The sequence below is a fragment of the Chionomys nivalis genome, chromosome 3 (assembly GCF_950005125.1).
Source record: "Chionomys nivalis chromosome 3, mChiNiv1.1, whole genome shotgun sequence".
NCBI lineage: Eukaryota > Metazoa > Chordata > Mammalia > Rodentia > Cricetidae > Chionomys > Chionomys nivalis.
The window spans coordinates 65,098,124-65,121,233 of record NC_080088.1 but is presented as its reverse complement, the minus strand read 5'-3'; the positions used below and the strand labels follow the sequence as shown (position 1 = coordinate 65,121,233).

Genomic DNA, 23,110 nt, shown 5'->3' with positions numbered 1-23,110 from the left:
ACCTCAGCCGCTGGCAAATAGAATAGCCCTTCCTCGTGCCCTGTTCTCATCTCGATGCGATCTCTACAAGTCCCAGAGATGAGTGCACTTCACACATTTCAAGTATCAGATACAAAAGCCCTGCAACTTAACAACTCTCTCCTTGAAGGGAGAACTCGTTGGGTTTTTTCGCTTAACAGAATTAGTATTGTTCCATACAGACACGATGGAGACAGAATACTAACAAGACTGGAGATAAATGAACAATTTTTTTCCTACCCTGAAGACATAGTCTGATTGTCCAGTTTATACAACAGGTCTTGCCAAGGGACTAAGTCCCCTTTGAACCCAATGGAGTGACTGACAGGCAAGAAGTGGGAAGTTAAGCTCACTGTTCTGCTTACTGTGTTCTTTCTAATAAAAAGCCAAAGATTTTTTTTATTGTTTTTATTGAGCTATATCTTTTTCTCCCGTCCCCTCCCTTTCTCTCCCCTCCCTTTCTATCCTCTCCCATGGTCCCCATGCTCCCAATTTACTCAGGAAATCTTGTCTTTTTCTACTTCCCATGTAGTTTAGATCCATGTATTTCTCCCTTAGGGTCCTCATTGTTGTCTAGGTTCTCTGGGACTGTGACTTGTAGGCTGGTTTTTCTTCATTTTATATCTAAAAGGGCACTTATGAATGAAGGCATATGATATTTGTCTATCTGGGTCTGGGTTATTTCACTCAATATCATGTTTTCTAGCTCCATTCATTTGCCTGTAAATTTTAAGATGCCATTATTTTTTTTCTGCTGTGTAGTACTCCATTGTGTAAATGTATCACATTTTTCTTATCTATTCTTTGATCAAAGGGCATTTAGGTTGTTTCCAGGTTCTGACTAAGACAAACAATGCTGCTATGAACATAGTTGAACACATGTCTTTGTGGCACAGTTGAGCATCATTTGGATATATACCCCAAAGTGGTATTGTTGGGTCTTGAGGTAAGTTTTTTCCTAATTTTCTGAGAAATCACCATACTGATATCCAAAGGGGCTGTACCAATTTGCACATCTACCAGCAATGCAGGAGTGTTCCCTTTATCCCACATCCTCTCCAGCACAAGTTGTCATCAGTGTTTTTGATCTCGGTCATTCTTACAGGTATAAGATGGAATCTCAGAGTTGTTTTGATTTGCATTTCTCTGATGGCTAAGGACGTTGAGCATTTCTTTTTTTGTTGTTTATTTATTTTATTATTTATTTATTTATTTATTTATTTATTTATTTATTTATTTTGCCTCCTCCCCGCCACCGCCTCCCATTTCCCTCCCCCTCCCCCTATCAAGTCTCCCTCCCTCATCAGCCCAAAGATCAATCAGGGTTCCCTGCCCTGTGCGAAGACCAAGGACCACCCACCTCCATCCAGATCTAGTAAGGTGAGTATCCAAACTACCTAGGCTCCCACAAAGCCAGTACGTGCAGTAGGATCAAAAACCCATTGCCATTGTTCTTGAGTTCTCAGTAGTCCTCATTGTCCTCTAAGTTCTGTGAGTCCGGATTTATCCCATGTTTTTTCAGACCCGGGCCACCTGGCCTTGGTGAGTTCCTGATAGAACATCCCCATTGTCTCAGTGTGTGGGTGCACCCCTCGCGGTCCTGAGTTCCTTGCTCGTGCTCTCTCTTCTTCTGCTCCTGATTTGGACCTTGAGATTTCAGTCCGATGCTCCAATGTGGGTCTCTGTCTCTGTCTCCTTTCATCGCCTGATGAAGGTTAATATTCAGGAGGATACTTATATGTTTTTCTTTGGGTTCACATTCTTATTTAGCTTCTCTAGGATCACAAATTAAAGGCTCAATGTCCTTTATTTATAGCTAGAAACCAAATATGAGTGAGTACATCCCATGTTCCTCTTTTTGGGCCTGGCTTACCTCACTCAGGATAGTGTTTTCTATTTCCGTCCATATGTATGCAAAATTCAAGAAGTCATTGTTTTTTACTGCTGAGTAGTACTCTAATATGTATATATTCCATACTTTTTTCATCCAGGCACTGAGCTGAACAGAAAATTCTCAAAAGAAGAAGTTCAAATGGCCAAAAGACACTTAAGATCATGCTCAACTTCCTTAGCAATCAGGGAAATGCAAATCAAGACAACTTTAAGATACAATCTTACACCTGTCAGAATGGCTAAAATAAAAAACACCAATGATAGCCTTTGCTGGAGGGGTTGTGGAGAAAGGGGTACACTCATCCATTGCTGGTGGGAATGCAAACTTGTGCAACCACTTTGGAAAGCAATACGGCGGTTTCTCAAGAAATTCAGGATCAACCTACCTTTGGATCCAGCAATACCACTCTTGAGAATATACCCAAGAGATGCCCTATCATATAACAAAAGTATATGAGCATTTCTTTAAGTGTCTTTCAGTCATTTTAGATTCCTCTGTTGAGAGTTCTCTGTTTAGGTCTGTACCCCATACTCTTCATGGATTATTTGTTCTTTTGATGATCAATTTCTTGGGTTCTTTGTATATTTTGGAGATCATTCCTCTGTTCGATATGGGGTTGTTGAAGGTCTTTTCCCATTCTGTAGGCTGTTGTTTTGTCTTAGGACCATGTCCTTTGCTTTACGGAAGCTTTTCAGTTTCAGGAGGTCCCATTTATTAATTGTTTCTCTCAGTGTCTGTGCTGCTGGGGTTATATTTATGAAGTGGTCTCCTATGCCAATACATTCAAGTGTATTTCCCACTTTCCCTTCTATGATGTTCAGTGTGGCTGGCTTGAAGTTGAGGTCTTTGATCCATTTGGACTTGAGTTTTGTGCATGGTGATAGATATGGGTCTATTTTCATTCTTCTACATGTTGATATCTGGGTATGCCAGCACCATTTGTTGCGTATGCTTTCCTTTGTTATTTTATATTTTTTGTTTCTTTGTCAAAAATCAGGTGTTCAAAGGTGTGTGGATTGATATCCGGGTCTTCAATTAGGTTCCATTGGTCCTCCTGTCTGTTTTTATGCCAATACCAAGCTGTTTTCAGTACTGTAGCTCTGTAGTAGAGTTGGAAGTCAAAAATTGTGATGCCTCCAGAAGTTTTTTTACTGTACAGGATTGATTTGGCTATCCTGTGTTTTTTGCTTTTACATATGAAGTTGAGAACTGTTCTTTCGAGGTCTGTGAAGAATTTTGCTGGGCATTGCATTGAATCTGTAGATTGCTTTTGGTAAGATTACCATTTTTACTGTGTTAATTCTACCTACCCAAGAGCATGAGAGATTTTTTCCATTTTCTGGTGTCTTCTTCAATTTCTTTCTTCACAGATTTAAAGTTCTTGTCATACGGGTCTTCTACTTGTTTGGTTAGAGTTACTCCATGATATTTTATGCTATTTGTGGTGATTTGAAGAGTGAGGTTTCTCTGATTTCTTTCTGAACCCATTTATCTTCTGTGTAAAGAAAGGCTACTGATTTTTCAAGTTAATCTTGTATCCTGCTATATTACTGAAGGTGTTTATGAGTTGTAGAACTTCTTAGGTAGAACTTTTTGGGTTGCTTATGTAAACTATCATATCATCAGCAAATAGTGAAAGTACCAAAGATTTTTAAAAGTAAAAGAATTATTACTTTCAGAAGTCAAGAAAGCCTGTGCCTTAGAATACAGGAAAAGTGTGGAAAACTGACACAATTGGGTTCATATTTGTTAGACACCTGCAGAAGTTTATGGACTTGGAGTTGTCTCAAAACTTGTGCTAGTCACAACTCTTAACTACCACTATGTGGCCAGTCTGATAACACAACAGAGTGCCTGTGTTCAGGCGTACCTGATTCCCAAATGGAATATGTTTCTTCTCTTCTACTAGTTTCCAAGAGATGGATGCTGATGAAGAATCAGTGGCTTCATTTGCCTCAACAAGAATGATTTTCTGACCTTCAGAAACCATCCCAGACTTTCTGGCCACCGTTATTGCAGTCTGAAGATTGTCGCCTAGAATAAAGGAAGAGCATCCCAAGACGATGATAAAGAGAACACACCAATACACACAGTACTTTAAAAATTAGGCTAAGTGTTTGGTTTTTATGTTAGGTATGAAGGTCTTTCCCAGCCTAACCTGGGATTCCATAATCCCTGTTCTGGTTCTGGCTCTTTTTTTCATCATGTTACTTCCTAACTAACCAACATATTTTTTGTCAGCAAGTTGGAAGGAACACTTATAAGAAAAATGTATTCATGCTATTCGTTGCAATCTTTGTAAATGTGCAGCAAGTCTTTTGGTTTAGTATCATATCTGGTGGCTCCTCTCCTGGTAAGTCCATTATCATCTATCTCCTCTATTGATTACAACTGAAAACTAAACAAAAGCCACAAAAGCAATTACCAGAAGGATGCAGAAAATAAACAAAAGCAGGCAGACTGTAGAAGGAAAGAAGACTTGGAGAAACAAACTAACAAGGGGTGGGGTTCTCAGTGTTTTCCTCTTTCCTCTGGAGTGTCCAACTTGAGTATGTATCCTAGTATGTATGTATCCTAGCATATAAGTATGTATCCTAGTATGTATATATAAATGTATGTGTATCCTAGAATGTATGTATATATTTATGTATTCTTGTATGTATGTGTGTATCCTAGTATATATGTTATATGTGTGTACATGTATGTATGCATTTAGTATGTATATATTCTAGTATTATGCATTATGAATTTTAGTATATGTGTATGCATGTATGTGTGTATGTATATATGTGTGTATGTATGTATGTGTATATGTATGTATTGATGTATCCTAGTATGTATATTCCCAATATGTACCCTGAACTGCTCTGGCAGCTACAAACAAGAGAAATCTAGTCTTTTTGGCTAAAGTAGCCAGGACAAAAGGGCCCCTAGGGGTGTAAACTATCCAAAAAACCATGGAAAGGCAAAAGCCACAGAAGGGAACTGGTTTAGTGTTTGAACTGTGTAAGTCCCAGGCTCTGTGAAGAGTGGGTCATATGTGGAACAGACCAATAGAAGGAAAACATGAATTTCAAGAACTGTACTGTGAAATGTACAGTTCCCTATTTGCCAGAGCAATGCCTAACCACTTGAGAGAGGCAGAAAAGAGCCAGCAAAATGCTTTTGAAATACTGAAGGTACTACTTACAAGAAGCAAGAGGCTGAACATTCTATACAAAGTATTAAAAGGATCAAAAATCTTCTAACAAAATTTAAGACATTGGGTATACTCAGTAACAACAACAAACCTGATCAATTGTCAATATTAAAAAAAATCAGCACCAACACTGCCAATCTTGGCTGGTTCCATGTTGAAATGAAAAGATAATGATTTTAAGAAGTTATTAGCCTGACTTGGTGATGCACACCTTTAGTCCCAGCACTTAGGTGGCAGAGGCAGGTGGATCTCTGAGGTCAAGGCCAGCCTGGTCTACAAGGTGAGTTCCAGGACAGGTAAGACTATGCATAGAAACCCTGTCTCAAAAAGAAGGAGGAGAAGGAGGAGGAGGAGCAGGAGGAGGAGGAGCAGGAGAAGCAGGAGGAAGAAGTTATTAACGATGAGCTCTAGGCATAGGACCCTGGCAAATATGGAAAGAGAGAAGACACTCCACAAATTAGTCCTCTAGTCACCCCACATGTGCCATAGCACACACATAATGCACACATTAATGGCAATAAATAAATTCAAAAGAAGTTATTATAAGCATCCTTAATATAGTCAAAGTGAACATTTATAAAGCAAATGGAAATATTCAACCAATTAATATATATGATTAAAATGGATAATTTAGAAATGAAAAATATAACACTCGAGGTTATTTTATTCACCAGCTCTGTTGAGTACACTAGATACACTCAGTAGCTTAAGAGTTATTACACATATTGGAGAACAAAGAGCACTAACTTTAAATGAACAGAGATTAGGTTAGTGAAAGGGCTTGCATTCTTGTCAGCAGAGACCAAAGAGAGGCTAAAGAGATTGAAATGTGAGTGTACGTGTGTGCGTGTGTGTGAGAGTGTGTGTGTGTGTGTAAGAAACAATAATAGAAGAAAACTCCCCAAAGATGGTAAGACACTTAAATCTCTAAATTCAAGAAGCTCAGAAAACCCCAAATAGGTTAAATTCTGTGAGAACGACATCCAAGCATATGATAGTCACACAGCTGGAAGTCAAAGATAAAATAAAAAAAAAAAAGACTGTTGGAGAAAAATAGTGCATTGCATAACAGAGAATGATGCTTAAAATGACCACACACTTGGCATAAAAATCAGGAAGACAAAAGGAGATGTACTGAGTGGAATGAAATGCCCAGGCATGACAGGGAAACTGCAAAGCCTGTAGGAATAGAGCAGCTGGGTAGGAAACGATGCAGCAGAGCATGTGACTGGCAGGTACAGGAGCTACCGGAGACAGGCTAAGCATAAGGGGAACTCAAATGCTGCTGCACCAGGGTAAGGCCTGGAGCAGGGTGACTCTAAAGCCACACCCATATAAGGACAATGAAACCCTTCCCAATTCTAATAGTGACTTGAAGGAGGTAATGATCACTGCTCACTGCTGAGGACTCTATCGTGATTTGGAGAGGTCATGCGACCCCTCCTTAAACCATAAATTATAAAACTACAGCAGTTGTAAGAAAATCAGGGACTGATAGAATGGATCCAGGAGACTTTCATAGACGTAATAAATAACCTGTCATGTAAAAAAATAGAGATTCCGGAATAAAAATATAATGAACACAAAACAAAGGCAGTATTTAAATGAACAATAGTGAATATTTTCTTCAGAGGAAAAAAGAAAATTAAAAATGCTATGCTCCAGACTGAATTATTAAAGAAAAAAAGGAAAAGAAAAATATATGAGACTACCCAGTTAATAATTCTGATCTTCAAAGTGAAAGGAGATTTTAATGGGGATTGCATTGAATCTATAAATTGCCCTTGGTAGAATTGCCATTTTTACTATGTTGATCCTCCCAATCCAAGAGCAAGGGAGATCCTTCCATTTTCTGGTATCCTCCTCAATTTCTTTCTTCAGAGACTTAAAGTTCTTGTCAAATAGATCCTTCACTTCCTTGGTTAGGGTTACCCCAAGATATTTTATGCTATTTGTGGCTATTGTGAAGGGTGATGCTTCTCTGATTTCCCTCTCTGCTTCCTTATCCTTTGTGTATAGGAGGGCAACTGATTTTTTTGGAATTGATCTTGTATCCTGCCACGCTACTAAAGGTGTTTATCAGCTGTAGGAGTTCTTTGCTAGAGTTTTTGGGGTCGCTTATGTACACTATCCTATCGTCTGCAAATAATGAAAGTTTAACTTCTTCCTTTCCAATTTGAATCCCTTTGATCCCCTTATGTTGTCTTATTGCTATCGCTAGAATTTCAAGCACTATATTAAAGAGGTATGGAGAGAGTGGACAGCCTTGTCGTGTTCCTGATTTTAGTGGAATAGCTTTGAGTTTCTCTCCATTTAATTTGATGTTAGCTGTCGGCTTGCTATAAATAGCTTTTATTATACTTAGGTACGACCCTTGTATCCCTAATCTCTCTAAGACCTTTATCATAAAGGGATGTTGAATTTTGTCAAATGCTTTTTCAGCATCTAATGAAATGATCATATGTTTTTTTTTCTTTCAGTTTATTTATATGATGGATTACACTGATAGATTTTCGTATGTTGAACCAGCCCTGCATCTCTGGGATGAAGCCTACTTGATCATAATGGATAATTTTTCTAATGTGTTCTTGGATTCGGTTTGCCAGTATTTTATTGAGTATTTTTGCGTCGATGTTCATGAGTGAGATTGGCCTGTAGTTCTCTTTCTTGGAGAAAACACTATGTGTAGGTGAAGAGTGAGCTTGCTGTCACAGGCTGGCATGGACAGCACTCACTGACAGGCCATTGCTAGAACAGAACTGCCTGCCTCCATAAAGACAAAGGAAGATGTTATAGGCATATATGAAAAGTCAGAAAACATTATGCCCGCCATCCATCCAAGGACCATAAAGAAGAAACTAGAAATAAGTGAAGAGCAGAACCAAATTTTCAACACAAGGAGAAGAGGAACCAAAGACCCAAGTGGAGAGTGAACAGCCCTTACCCACACAATTGCAACATGACTGAAGATAGACTGTGAGCATGTGTGTGCTGGCTAGTTTTATGTCCTCTTGACACATGCTAGAGTCATCTGGAGGAAGAAACTTCAGTTAAGAAAATACTTCTGTAAGATCAGGCTGTAGGCAAGCCTGTAGGGTGTTTTCTTAAATAGTGATTGATGGGGGAGCATCCATCCCATTGCAGGTGGTGCAACCCCTGGGTGGTCCTGGGTTCTATAAGAGCAGTGTGAGCAAGCCATGGGGAGCAAGGCAGTAAGCAGCACCCCCCATGGCCTCTGCATCAGCTTCTACCTCCATGCTCCTTCCCTTTGTGAATTCATGTTTTGACTTCCTTCCATGATGAATTGTGGTATGGAAATGTAAGCCAAATAAACACTTTCTTCCAAAACTTGATTTTTGCTCACGGTGTTTCATTGCAAAAATAAACCCTAACTAATACAATGTGTAATGTTAGCGCTAATGATGTTCAAAATAGCAAAGGCTACTGGATAAATAAAATGTTTATGAGTACCAAAGTATCCCAGGATGGTCTAGGAGTCAGACTGGGCATTAGAAAGGAAGAAAGCAAAATATGTACCGTGCTGTAGATGGTGGGATCTAGAATCAGGAGTGGGTAAGTACAGGTTCCAGAGTCCCCAGCTTTGGAGTGGGGCTCAGGAGGTGTGTGTGCAAAGGGGTGAATGCTTTGGAGAAGATGTATGTCAGTGACACAAGCAGTAGTGTTTAAAGCACAATGACAGCAGAAAGAAGACAAGACACTAGGAATATAAATTAGAAAGTGAGTTTTTTACATGTAATATCTCCCTTATTGAAAAGTTCACAAGTATTCTTTAAGTAATGTCATATATTTCACTGGAGTGATCCCTTCCCATTACCTCCTTGTTTCTGAGATCTGAGATTTAGCATTAGAGCTGAGATGACAGCTTCTTCTTCTTCTTCTTCTTCTTCTTCTTCTTCTTCTTCTTCTTCTTCTTCTTCTTCTTCTTCTTCTTCTTCTTCTTCTTCTTCTTCTTCTTCTTCTTTTTTTACCAGAATCAGAGATTCTATGGCTGATGGGTTATCAGCACAGTTTATAGACCACACTGACTAAGAGTCTTCTCCTCTGAGTTCTTGACAATAAAAACCACCATCTTTGCATGCCCAAGTCTTGCTGTTCAGCTCTTATTTCTAATGCCGCCACTCTGAGAGGCTTCACTAAAGTGCTTCAGGCAGAGCAGATGGCCAGACACACACACTTTCCCAGACTGCTCTAGCTGGGGTTTTGTTGGTTTTATTTCGCTATGTGTTTCTATTGTTTGTTTTAATTTCTTTCCTCTCTCTCTCTCTCTCTCTCTCTCTCTCTCTCTCTCTCTCTCTCCAGAGAGAGAGATTGCCTGCATGTCCAGTGCCTATGAAGGACAGAAGAGAGAGTCAGATCCCCTGAAGCTGGAGTTACCAATGGTTGTAAGCTGCCATGTGTGTGCTGAACCCTAGTTCTCTGCAAGAGCAACAAGTGCCTTAACTGCTGAGCCACCCCTCCAGCCTCTTGCCATGTGTTTGTTGTTTGTTTTTATTCTGTTTTCCCCCCTTAGAAACGTTCTCATTCTGTCACTCAATCTGGCCTGAAACTGTGTATCAACAAAACTCACCTCAAACTCGTGGCCATCCTCCTGCTTCATATCCCCACATGGTGGGACTGTATCTCCACGCCTTCCACCAGATCACCCCAGTGTGTTTACCTTAGAACATTCATTACACTGCTTGACTAATTGGTTTTGTCTTGCCTCGCTGTGACAGAAGCCCTTTTATTGCCAACTTCTGACACCTAGAGCGACATCTTGGCATCGGTGCTGTCTTTGCTAAGTGAGGCGAGCCCCATGTGTCTCTCAGCTGCCCCTGTTTCCACTTTGCTGTATACCTGTGATCATCACAGTGCGTATTCGGGCAGAGATGAGCTCTTCCAAGACAGGCTTCGTCTCCTCCTTCAATCGATTCTCCAAAATCAGTAATCCCAGAAAAATCAAGTCTGATTCCACCTTCTCCCTGATTAAACGGAGAAGCACATGTGGCTTTTTTATGGCAATGATGACAAGAAGACTGAGCTCCCCACTGGAATGGCCCCACCCCAGCACTGTTCCCCATCCATAAGCAACCCTGACTGGGAACAGGAAGAGTCAGGGTGTGCAGGGGTTAGCTTAATTGAACCAAGAGGAGGTACGTGTAGGACAAAAATTTGACTTTGGCCTTTGCAGAAAATTAAATTAGTTCGTGACTGCAGGGGTCTCTGTGGTGGCTGAGCTGACTCTCAGCCCCTCATCTATCCACCACAGAGGGGAGACAAAGTCATGACAATTCAGTGAGAAACAAGAAAAATAAGAAACCAAGGCCATACAGATTGTCATTCTAGCCCCGTGAGGTATGGTAGAGACCAGGGGATGGGCTCTTTACTAAAGCTAAGCTGGGCCCTTATTTCTTTCTCAGCTGGAAGTTCTGTTCTTCTCCACAGAATGCCCCCACACTTCTGGGAGGCCGCCATGAGAGCATCTACAGGAGTATCCTACAGGACCAAGTATGGGAATGCATTTAGGGTTAGAGACTTGAACATTCCCATGACTCTATTATTTAGACACAGACAGAGAAACAAGACCTCAGCACTGACTAATTCACACTGAAATGCATATGAAAACAGCATCCACTAAAGCCTTCATGCCAAGCTTGTCCCACATGTCTATCCTGGGTACCGGCTAGGGCCACGGCAGTGTTGGAAATGCTCCTAGAACCTCTTGCATCCCTCCACTAGGTGGCAGGAAGCGAAGAGTTTCAGCTCCTCACCACAGAGCAGATCTGCGAAGGTGGCATGCCCTATGATGCTGTGCACAGTGTTTCAGTCCCTGGATGGCCAGCTCCCAAGCCATAGTCCAACTTCATGCCTCAATAACTTCTCCCACGGTCTCCACATGAGCCACTCACCATGGATGTGCTCTGTCGTTAATCATGCCCAGACTTTTGCTCCGGACTGTTGGAGACTTTCTTGTTCCATGGCAAACATTAGTTTCCACATCTATCATGGACATCCTCCTCATGTCCTGAGTCCTACCTCATGCTGCCTGACCTAAGGCACCTCCAAAGAGGAACAGCTGCTGTCTCTACAGCTCGCTTCTAACCTAGCTGGGCAGCTCTTTATTTATTCATGCAATTGATGCATTAGCTTTTTGATCTGCCTCCAGTCCCAGAACAGAAACCCACCTGAGTCAAGATTCTATTCATTAATGCCCACACAATGCCCATGTACAGGAACTGCTCAGCAAATACCGCCTACTCAGAACACTTGGCTGCCTGTTTGTGGTCATGTTTGGCCATACAATAAAGGTGAAATAATTTGCTCATTCTGCATTTCCCTGGGAACTGAGACCATGAGTGAGGGCCTTTGGCATCCATTGAGTTGCTACTAAGTGAGGAAAAGGAGCAGCTTTGCAAAGGCTGCAGGAACTGCAGTTCCCAGATTTCACATTCAACTGGGAGGGGAAGGTTAAGCAGGGCCTCCTTGTTTATATGCAATACTGGGAATTGTGTCACGGCCGGGCTGTGGGATTAGAGGAGGGAACAGGTATTTCTGGACATAGCGATGAGAACTTTCTGGAAAGACGTATTTGTATTTCCCTTCAAGAATAACTCAACTGATACCTGCTGAGAGTTTCGCAGTCTTTCTATGGCCTCATACTTAGGCCACAGGGTTTAGATATTTTCAGAGGTTATGTGGCATGAGCCAATAATAAATTACCATACTAGGCAAAAAAAATGGCTGCAAGGTCAAAGACCCAAGGCTTTCTTACAACTCCTATTTCTAGCTCCTCTGGCATGTGGCCAGTGTAGAATTCAATGAGTGATAGGATCAGAACACCATGGTTCCAACCTCAGTCCTCCTCTGCCTCGCTGTGTGACCTTGAGTAAACTGCCCTCCCTATGTGGACATCATTAGCTCCCCAAGGTTCTGCTGTCCCCAACATCCCTTCAGTCTTCTTAAATCTGAGCCAAGATGTGAAAAGAAATAGTCACATTGTACCTCCTGTAGTGTCTGCACTAGTAAAAAAATGGTCACATTGTAACTCCTGTAGAAATAGTTACATTGTACCCCCTATAGCGGCTACACTAGTAAAGAAATGGTTACATTGTATCCCCTATAACACCCACACTAGTAAAGAAATGGTTACATTGTATCTCCTGTAGTGGCTGCACTAATAAAGAAATGGTTACATTGTGCCTCCTGTAGAGTCTACACTAATAAAGAAATGGTTACATTGTATCTCCTGTAGCGGCTGCACTAGTAAAGAAATGGTTACATTGTATCCCCTATAGCGTCTACACTAGTAAAGAAATGGTTACAATGTACCTCCTGTAGCCTCTGCACTAGTAAAGAAGGTTGTAACAGACAGCTGTCAGTCCTGATATTAACCTCCTGTTCTTAAAACTCCCATGACCTTTAAAAGAAGAAATATGTATAAAACAGGGCAAAAACCCTCAATAAGATGTTTATATCAATGCTAAAAGCACACACACACAGAGAGAGAGAGAGAGAGAGAGAGAGAGAGAGAGAGAGAGAGAGAGAGAGAGAGAGAGGAGAGAGAGAGAGCGCATGGGTACCCATGCTGACGATGGGGCTTAAATATGAGAGAGCTAAGTAGGTAACCTAAGACAAGAGCCTATTTGTCAATTTGTGTTTAGACCATACTAGATTTTGCAAGATTAGAATTTCGAGTTCGATAGCTTTAACAAAGTCAAGCACTCTCCTGCAGACCACACGGTTCCCAAGTGCAGTGATTGTTGTCTCTACTATTCCCAAACCAGGAATTTTCAGCTTGTGAACGCACACACATCACACTAGGTAAGAAGCCAGAGCAGCATTGTAAACAGTATCTTATCAAGTCTAGTTCTGCACCAGCCTTCCCTGACTCGGGGTTTCTCTGGTTCAAGTTGTGACGTCTAATCTCAAGGTTTACTTCCAATTCTGACTTCAGAGATCTAGAGCTGAGTAGATCTGATCGCAGCATTCAGGGTTGAAATAGTCAAACTTCAGGGGTCTTTCTAAACTGATTAAGCTGGGAGTGATCTAATAACCCCCCATTCCTAGTGTCAGTGGGTTGGTCAGATCAGTCCCTCTCAGTAGAAACAGAAGTAACTCTAGGTGACATTTTAGGGGCGGAAATTTTTGCAAGTGTTCAGTGCTGTGTGCAATGACAAGCTCACAAAGAACTGCCACTCACCCTTCAAACCTTTTGAATAATTGAGTTAATATTCAGGAGCTTTTTAAATCACCAGCAGTTTGTTTTATATTACATCATTAGTCTACTGTTAGTGAACCTACTATCATTCTATAGTTAATGTTGTTGCATTAAACAGCAATAAAAATGTTTCTAGTATATTTCCCCCAGCTATGTTTTTTTCATATGAATACAAGTATTTTTGTAACTCCTAAATTTTGCAGGAATATCTCTACTATGCATATTGAGAGGAAGTTGTACTGTTTCCTTCTATGTTTTACTGACTTCACTGAGCTGTCTTCCTTGCAACAAGGCTGTGTGAGGCATTGAGGCTATGCTCCAAAGAACACTGCAGGAAGTCATTGCAATCTCATCGAGTCTATTCTCAGATATAAGCAAATTGTTCAGTGTGTGTGTGTGTGTGTGTGCATGTGTGTTCACTGGGAAAGAGGTGTATACACACAGGTGTGTGTGCATGTGGAGACCAGTGGACAGTCTCTAGCATTGTATCTCACTGGCCTAGAGCTCCCCACCCGAGCTACGATGGCCAGTTGCCAGGGACAGTCAGCTTTTCCGTCTGTGTGATTATAAGCCCGGACCACCAAGCCTCACATTTCTAGTGGGCTCTGGGACTGAACTCAGGTCCGTGTACTTGCAAGTCAAATGCTTTCTCAACTGAACCATCTCCCATGTCCACAACCTGTTCCCTTTGTTTTACTGGTATTAGCCAAGAATTTATTAAGCTATTATATTTTGTAATGGACTATTCTCTTCTTCCTTTTAACTTCTACATAGGAGGATATGTTTTACTGATAATATATACAGAAAATATCACCTATAAATTCAAAGATGCTAATGGAAGTAGTGAAAATATAGTTACAACTAGAGAGGGCTAAGTCAGATGAACTTAAAAATAAATACATGAGACTGTCTGAGTTTAAAATACTATAGTTCAAAATGAGCCTTGATTAACCCTACAAAAGCAGAAATAATAGTGGCTGACAAAAATAGTAGAAATGGCATTTAAGAAAAAATAAATAGGAGAGTCCCCCCAAAATGGCAGAAAAACAATAACAAAAAGAAGAACTGTCATTGCTAAAACCCATTTCAGCGACTAAGCATCCTTACACACAGCACAACGTTCTCCAATATGACCCCTTGGAAGGTTTTCCTATTTTTTTCTGCAAACATTATCTAGATTACATAAACCCAATTGGCATTTATTTGTTCCTATGGCTGTGTATTTTATATTACAAAGGGTTTTTTTCTAAGCAATGTGAAGTTTTATTATTTCTAACCAGTTTACATTATATCCGAACCTGCCCAGCAATGTCAAACCCTTAAAACACTGATTATTTCCACACAACTTTTCACACAGCCCTAAGGTCACCTTGTGTTTGGTATTTTATACAGCTGTTTCTCATATGTTCTGCCAGTGTTCACATCAGCTCTATGATTCGGGCAGGGCAGGATGATTGTATCCCTGTACACCATATATGGAGACACCTATGCACAAAAACCAAGCATGGCGTTTTGCTGGGCCCACCCCAGAACTTTGGCCTCCCATCCCAGTCAGACGCATCTTGCCCAAATCATCTTCTTCAGGAAAATCATCTTTGTTTTTACCTCATCAAAGCAGTAGCAGGGCAGTCACTTTCCAGCTTCTTGTAAGCCAGAGCTATGACCCGGAAACCCTGTGTCGTGTAAATCTGAAGTTCACTAATAAAGCTAGATGGTACTGTTTGAAAACAAACAAAAACAACAACAGAAACAATATTATTATGCAGTTTCCTTAGCCAGCATGGGTAGAGAAACCCTTCACATTAATCCAACTCTTACCCCAGGAAACACACTTTTAAAAAGTTACATAAAGCTGAGCTGTGGCAGTGCGCATCTTTAATTCCAGTACTTGGGAGGCAGAGGCAGGTGGATCTTCATGAGTTTGAAGCCAGCCAGATCTACAGAGTGAGTTCTAGGACAGCCAGAGATAAACATTGAAACCCTGTCTTGGACAATCAAAGGGAGTAAAAAGAGCTCCGTAAGCAAGGCTATAGGAAATTGTAACTACACTGTATCACCAGCATTAACATCTGTTTTGTTTTGTTTTGTTTTTTTCAAGACAGGGTTTTTCTGTAGCTTTGGAGCCTGTCCTGGAACTAGCTCTTGTAGACCAGGCTGGCCTCGAACTCACAGAGATCTGCCTGCCTCTACCTCCCGAATGCTGGGATTAAAAGGGAATGCCACCACTGCCCAGCTAGCATTAACACCTTAAGATCCAGTAAAACTAAAACATTCACCCCGAGCCAGAATCATTTGAAAAGCAAAGACTAGGGAATGAGTGGGATTCTTTTTTCTCCAGTTTAAACAACAAATATTTGCGAAGGGTATGTAATACATACAAGCTCTGCTCTACAGATGTCTGTTTAGTTGGGGGAAAACATTATACTGGGATTAAAACTAAAACCAAAATGACCACTGCCATTGACTATGCAACAGCATGCAGAACGCTGTAGGGGCTTCTGCGCCTGGGTAGGAGGTGGGTGGGTGAAAGAAGGAAAGTCCTTGCTGGCTGAGAGATCCCTATGTACTCAAGCACAGGGGTTCGAGACAGCTCAGAGGAAGCCCAAGATGTGAGGGATGAATGTATAGAAGGGAACTCAGATCATGAAAGACTGTTTTATGATCTCAAAGGAGTTTGAAAATCTGGTGGTGGCTGTGGAGAGCAATCAAGTGAAAAATGCAAAAAAAAAAAAAAAAAGTAGCAACGCAGTTATAAGGGAGGAATCGGGCATGACTCCTATCTTGGGAATTGGAGGATGGGGTGGGGGCAGTCATTACCCAAGGTGGAAAAGCTTGGAATACCCATGAATCAACCACTAAGTGATGCCCAGCTACCACTTGGATCTAGAGTGTTGTGGGGACAAATTTGGCATTTTTTAAAATTGTTTTTATTGAGCTATATATTTTTTTTCACTTCCCTTCCTTCCTCTCCCCTCCCCTTTTACCTCTCCCAAGGTCCCCATGCTCCTAATTTATTCAGGAGATCTTGTCTCTTCCTACTTCCCATGTAGATTAGATCCATGTAGGTCTCTCTTAGGGTCCCAAAGATTTGGCATTTGTATCCCACGTCTCTTAACTAACCCGTGTCAGGTTGGCAAAAGCTGGCCACTCTCTCCGGTGCACCTTTCATGAATGCCAGTCGGGCACCTCCCATCTCTTGAACAATGACTGTCATCCTCTGCAACGCGGACGAGAATGGGAACTGGCGCACGATCGCAAGCCCTTCCACTGGGACCTGGTTGATGGACAGGGAATGGAGACAAGCATACTGGCAAAGCATCTAGCTACTGGGACTTAACTGCTCCACCCTGAGCCCTTGTTTTACCAACCAGAGAGGAAATATAACACACTTTTCACATCAGCAGTTCAAGACACATCAGTGAGCTTCCCAACACTGCGGGTCAGCACAGTTTCCCCTGGTGTGGACGCTGTGGGGAGATTGACATGCAAGGCTTACCTGGCCAACTGCGTCTGTCGGCTTAACGACCATGGTGTCTGCCGGCATTCCCTTGATGTGGAAATCACCCCCAGAAGTAGTCATTTCCTGTTTCAGAAGTGAGATATTTCACTGGAGGGGTTTGCTTATTCTTCATACACTGAGACTAAGTTTGCCCCCTTCTCTTGCGGAGACCTGCCTCAACCACCTCAGTGTATCCATGGGCCTCCGCCTGCTGTTGGCCTGGTGAAATCAGACGGATTCTACTCCAGGAAAACAAATCAAAAGGCACAAGGCAGTGAAAATGCTGGAACGTGAAGGACATGCACTTCTGAATTATTCATGCAATTTATCTGACTTTCGCTGTTGGAGTTGCTGCATAAAGGTTCATTCTCTGCTCCTGAAGAGCTTAGCATGGATATGTTGAGTATGAATTGCCGGGCTTGTTTTATGTGCAGCAGATACCTCACAGTCTTTCTTTGCCTAGAGTCGCTGTTGATCCTGCTGTTCCCTGTCTGTCTAAAGTGGCCTGAGCAGGGCATCTTTTTGCCCTATGCATGATTGCTATCTAGGAACAACTGTAATAATGACTCTAAATTATAGGCAAGGAAACCTTTTTACCTAAAGATATTGAAGTTCTTTGTAATCATTTAATTGGGTGGCTAACAAAAAAAAACCTCAGGAAAGAAACTGTAACCTCTACTTAGAGACACAGAATCAGTATTTCCGAGTGAATGAGAGACTGAAAAATAATCACATCTGTTAGAGGAGGGAGAGCCTACAGAGACAGCTCTCCCAGAGGTGCTCACACAGTCCCCAGGGCCTGGGCTGCATACAATGGCAGGGAGATACAATAGCTATAGCAAAGAAGCTGAAGCTGTGTGGTCTCTCCCTCCCTGCCTTGCCCACAGCAACAGCAACTCCGAAAACAGTATTTAGAGCTATTGCCAAATAAAGTTCCTGTGAGGACAGATTAGCACTCTTTTTTTTATATGGCTATCACTTGTCTGATTTGGTTCCCTCATCCTGCAGCCGTGAGAACCAAAGTCCTAACATGAAGGAAGACTGCACAAGGCTGAGCATTAGTTGAGACAGAGCTGAAACTAGAACAGAAAGAGCAAGATCCTTAAACCACAGGAGCTTCTGCTCTTGGATCTAGTTTGGGATCTCAGGGGAAACTCTGCAATGAATTTCTGTTCTTGGTCTTGGAAATTAGGGGGATAGTTAATAAACTGAAATAAAACTCTTGGTTGCTGTGACCCTCCAACTTACCCAAGCATTGTGGAAAGCAGTGTTTCCGCATCCCCATGCACTGGAATGCATATTTTTCCTGTCATTATTTTTAGTGAGAAATAACAATTGTGTGTATTTATGGGATGCAATGTGATGCTTTGACCTATGTATGTATTATAAAAAGGTGAAACCATGCTAATTAACATATCACCACCTTGCCAAATTAACTCCAGAAAACTCTGAAACCAGCTCACAGAATGGTAGAACTAGAAAATAATTACACAAGAAGTATAATGATCATGACAACTATTAGACTTACAGTAGGCACCAAGTACTCTGGAACTTAAGAACCACACCAAAGATTTTTATTGTACCATTTCATTTAACCCTACAGCAAACCTACAAAATACGCAGTTCGGATCAGAAAGCCAGGCTTAGACCAGTTTGCCCTTAACATAATACTGGAAATCCCACATTTCTTTTAAGTAGTAAAGGACTGTGATACAGTTTGTGTTGTGCTGGCATTAAAGACGTTCCTGGCATTCTCTGAAGGTCAGACACTTACCCATTTGGTGGCTTCAAACATTTTCAGGTCCAGAGGGTCTCCCTGGATGGTCCCATCAAGAAGAATCAAAGAGTGACAGCTGGCCATGGCTGCACACAGCGGACCCTGCGGCAGAGCTTTGCCTGAGGCAAAGCTGTGAAGTGCCTGAAATCTGAGAGAGAAGAGAGACAAAGATTCAGGGCTGTGCCCTCCTGCCGTAGATGGAGCTTCTTGGAGGTTTTTGATTTAATGCGCACGGCTGCATTTCTCTAGTCTTGTCAGGACAGCGGTGTGTTTCCCATCCTGCCTTGTAGGTCTGTTCAGGAATACTAGGAAGGCTCAGAGCCTGTTCCTTACTCCCTTTCCAACTTTGCCTTAGTTCTTCCTGGATTTATTTTATCCGCAGGAGTGGAAAGAATAAGAAGTACCCATTTTGTTCTGAGGTCTGCTCCCACCCAAGTGAGTAGACCACTCCTTTTCCAGTCATGGAAGGACTCCAAGTGTGTTAGGTGCCCATCACTTTCAATGCTACAGGGCTGGGCATATTCTCTGTATCTGTCTCCCAGCATGTTGGATGCCTGGTCCACCATAGATATTCAGTAATCATACAAGGAAATGGATGAGTGAGTTAGTTCATATGGTGAAGAAGTGAACAGTAAAAACATTTTGGAAAGGACCATGTGCATTTCTTCTTCAACCATGGCATCTTGTGTCTATACTGCCTCGATTATCCTCATCATGTCCCACAGAAAATGACTTTGTCTAAAATCAATGGAAATAAAACTCATATGTTGTACATGAGATTCATTCACTAATTGAAAGAGTAAGTCATTGAGTTTATCCTTGGCCCCGCTAGGGGAATGTCCCCTTCAACCTTGTTGCACAGCCCCTTCTCAACTGTGTAGCACAGTAGTTGGGTTAGGGGAGGGGGATCCCATCACAGAATGTCTGAATGACAGTAACTTCTTCCCACGAAGAGGCAAGATCTGCTTCTTAGAGGCCGTCAGAATCTACTTGCCATCCCTCCTCTCATGTTGGCATCTTTTGGAATTTGAACTAGCTCTGTAGCCCAGTCAGGCCTTGAGGCTGCCACCTTCCTGCCTCTTCAATAGCTAACGTTACATGCCTGTACCACTATGCCCAGTCTAATATTCTTCATGGGTGTGTGTGTGTCATCTGTGTCATATAAAAGCACTATGATCACAAATTGGACTTGATACGTTTGGAAAGAAAAAGGACACAATGCTCAGCATATAGAGAAGGAAATGTAGGTCAGGGAGGAGTTGGAGAAGGTGGGGAATATGATCAAAATACACTGCAGGAATTCTCAAAGGATTAATTAAAATATTTAATTATGAAAAGGAGTGCAGTCAACCTTGTCTGCATGAAATATTTTGAAAAAAAATAATCTCGCTTTCAGACAATATTGTGCCCCATGCCATGTGCTTCCAGTCCTGACCACGCTGGAGCTGAAACTGGGGACATCAGCAGACAGGGAAGCAGACTCAGATGTGGCCACAAGAGGGCTAGTTTTGCAAATCTCCTAGACAGCAAGTCGCCACCACCATGGGCCACTCCTGGCCACCCCCACCACCTAACACCCACACCCACGAACACAAAGGAATCTTTTCTCAAGGATGGGTTTCTGGCAGGCAGAGGACATGGTTCCCAGAATCAGGATACTAAGAAACCGAGTACACCAACTACTATCCCACAGGCAGTTCTCTTCCTGAAGAGCAGGATACAGAGTCATGTTGGCCTGTCCTACTATGTCACCTCCGTGAAGGATAGTGGCCTGGGGCTGTCTAGAACACTGACTCTGGGCCGATGTCAGGCCTCTGGCGAACAGGCTTAAAGCAGAGTTCATTTCAGAGAGTGTTTGCAAACTCCTCCTCGCCTCCTCAGTTTGTGAGTGATGGAGCTACTAAGTATGTTTAGAGAGACCTGAGAAATTCTAAGGAAAAAGACCAGACTTTAGTATTCGTTACTTAGCAAAAGCCGAAGTTCGAGTGTCTCCATTAGTAGTTTTGAAAGTAAAGGCAAGGGAGGCCCTGAGGAGAAGCTAGTCACACAGGAATCCCAGTACAGCTAGCCAGAGTACTCACCCATTCTGGTCACAGGGCACAACTCCCCAAGGATCCAAGCCGCCCCTTGTTAAGGTGCCTGTCTGAACAGAAACAAGTCGTTGGGTTAAATGGGAGATCTACTCATGCAGTAGGGAAGGTAAATCTGGTACGATTTAATAGCAAAATACACATCAGAACGATATTACCAACACGGGTTCTTTAAGGAGGACCACAATACAGGTATTGTGTAATGAGTATGTGGGTTCCGAGGAAGAAGCTGCAGTGAATTCAAACACAATGAGCTTGAACTGTATGTAAATGTTTGTGTCCTCTGCGGTACAAAGAGCTGAGTAGCTCCTGTCACCTCGGGGAACCATGTTGAACATCTGCTTGCAGATGGAAGCGCAGAAAAGGCTTTGGTAAGACTGTTTAAACAACAAAATGGGTAGATCCCTGTTTGTACACCAGAAGCTAAAAGAATGTCGTCAAAACCGAGTAATGGGTTGAAATTTTACGTACAAAACTTACTGCTCAGACTTTGAAGAGAAGTCTAAAGATATAGCCTACAATCTGATTATTTTGTTTATAAAAAATACATGATGATAATTTTCTCAGTGTAGTAGAACAACCAAGAGCTAGGATAAGTTGAAATATCACCTGTGTAAGTGAAAATATCACACAGTCCCTCCGGCACTGGAGCCTTATCTACAACACCATCCTAATCACACAGAGTTGTCCTGGATATTAAATGAATAATAAGAAGTGATTGGTTTAATATCAAGCCCACAGTAAGAACTAATAAGAATGATAAAATAAGACAGCCACTGCTCATTGTTCTGTTCAAATTTATGTTATAATTATCTCTTCTGTTCCTTGTTTCTCTTTTCAAACTCATAATATGACATCATAAGTAATTCGTTTTCCTTTATGATGCTTATCTGGTCATAAAATAGGACTACATGGTGACATAAGCCATATGACCCTTCTGCTCTCGGTGTGACTTTCTGATTCACCAGTAATCATAAAACGAGGTTCTCATCCCATCAATGCTTGCCGCCTTCCGTGAACTGTTTAATGGATACAGAATTCCCATGTGGAAAGATGAAGATGTTTCTCAAGAGGGACCATGGTGGTTGCCGTAGGACAGTGAGAAACTGCTTAGTGGCAGTGCACTAGACACTTCAAAAGACTGACACGACAAATTTTATCTCATGTTTAACTCACCCAAATATTATTATTAACTAAAAGGAACAGAAAACAACAAAGACCTCCAATGGTTCCCTGTAACTTTAAGAAACATAAAACTGTGTTGACTAGACTTTCAAGGTTCACAAACACCCTCCTCTACCCGAGTCCAGATCATACTGTCTTGTGCTGTCTTTCCACCATGTGGGGCCTTTGCTCACTTTCATATGCTCGCGTGGTTTCCACCCAGTCCTCTGACTCCCACCTCTATCCCCTACTTATCGTGTATAACACAAACAAACAACCACGAGGAAAAGTGAAATGAGAGGTTGCTTAGGAGAAAGTAGCAGACAGCCAAGATTTCATTTTAAGCATAGACTGCAGCTAGGAACACAGAGCAAGGGTTTGCTCCATGGCTGTACTGTCAGCAAAAGTCTCATATTAACACCCAGATTACCAAGTCCTTTCTCTTTCCTTCATTCCATAATTCGATAAATTCTTATTGAACAGTGACTCAATTGTCAAGCAATGTTCTAAGCATTGAGGATACAGCAGAAAACATAATTACTTAAACTGTGTGTGCATGCATGTGAGTGTGTGTGTGTATATGAATGTTCATGTATATGCATGTGCTTCTGTGTGAGGGTTGTGACTGCGTGGAACAGAGTATACATTGCTTTTCATAGACTCTCGCAACTGAAAGGACCCTAAAAGATTCATTGATTCAGTTTCTACTCCCTCTTTTTAAAAGCTCAGGGCCAGAAAATCCATTTCCCAGATCGCTCACACACAACCAAAGCTAAAATAAGGTCAGATGCCCATAACCTACCTACTATTTCGGCCTCACTAATGAGAAAAGCCCGTATCCATTACAATGGCAGTGACAAATGGCCCTGGGAGCAAGGATGAAAGAGACATACCTTGTCAAAGCAGACAAGGTTTAATTGCCCACACACATTAATCCGCTGCGGGCTAATGCAGAATATGCCCTTCTTTTTCAGCCTCCTCTGGGCGTAGATGATGCCTGTGGTCAGGGCAGCAGGGAGGGCAGGGGGCACTGCAATGGTGATAACATCCAATGCTTTCCTCACCACCTCCTCAGGCGGTTCCTGGGAAAGGAAGAGGGCTCCGTTAATAGAACCAAATCAGCAATGAACGACTGTGTGCACATGACCTTCCCCTCCTCTGCTTATTCTGAGACATGGCATCAATGGCACAAAGGGTCTGACTATGGTTATGGCTCTCAATATCTTCAGAGTTCTCATCTGATAGGTACAA

The 23,110-nt window shown here is 41.9% G+C and overlaps 1 protein-coding gene across 6 annotated transcripts in view; it reads right to left on the bottom strand.

Annotated features, from left to right (window-relative positions):
• Atp13a4 (ATPase 13A4) overlaps nucleotides 1–23,110 on the bottom strand; it is a 134,833-nt gene that overhangs the window by 27,958 nt on the left and 83,765 nt on the right. For all 6 annotated transcript variants that reach the window (XR_009056816.1, XM_057764221.1, XM_057764222.1 and 3 more), the window contains 8 exons: nucleotides 22,753–22,941; nucleotides 20,687–20,748; nucleotides 18,603–18,753; nucleotides 16,826–16,912; nucleotides 16,450–16,603; nucleotides 14,935–15,046; nucleotides 9,969–10,093; nucleotides 3,783–3,946 (listed from right to left, as the gene is read on the bottom strand). Coding sequence is in view for 5 of the 6 variants with exons in the window: in XM_057764221.1 (XP_057620204.1) it covers nucleotides 3,783–3,946; nucleotides 9,969–10,093; nucleotides 14,935–15,046; nucleotides 16,450–16,603; nucleotides 16,826–16,912; nucleotides 18,603–18,753; nucleotides 20,687–20,748; nucleotides 22,753–22,941 (1,044 nt within the window). In the remaining variant the exon portion in view is untranslated. The remainder of the gene's footprint in view (nucleotides 1–3,782; nucleotides 3,947–9,968; nucleotides 10,094–14,934; nucleotides 15,047–16,449; nucleotides 16,604–16,825; nucleotides 16,913–18,602; nucleotides 18,754–20,686; nucleotides 20,749–22,752; nucleotides 22,942–23,110) is intronic.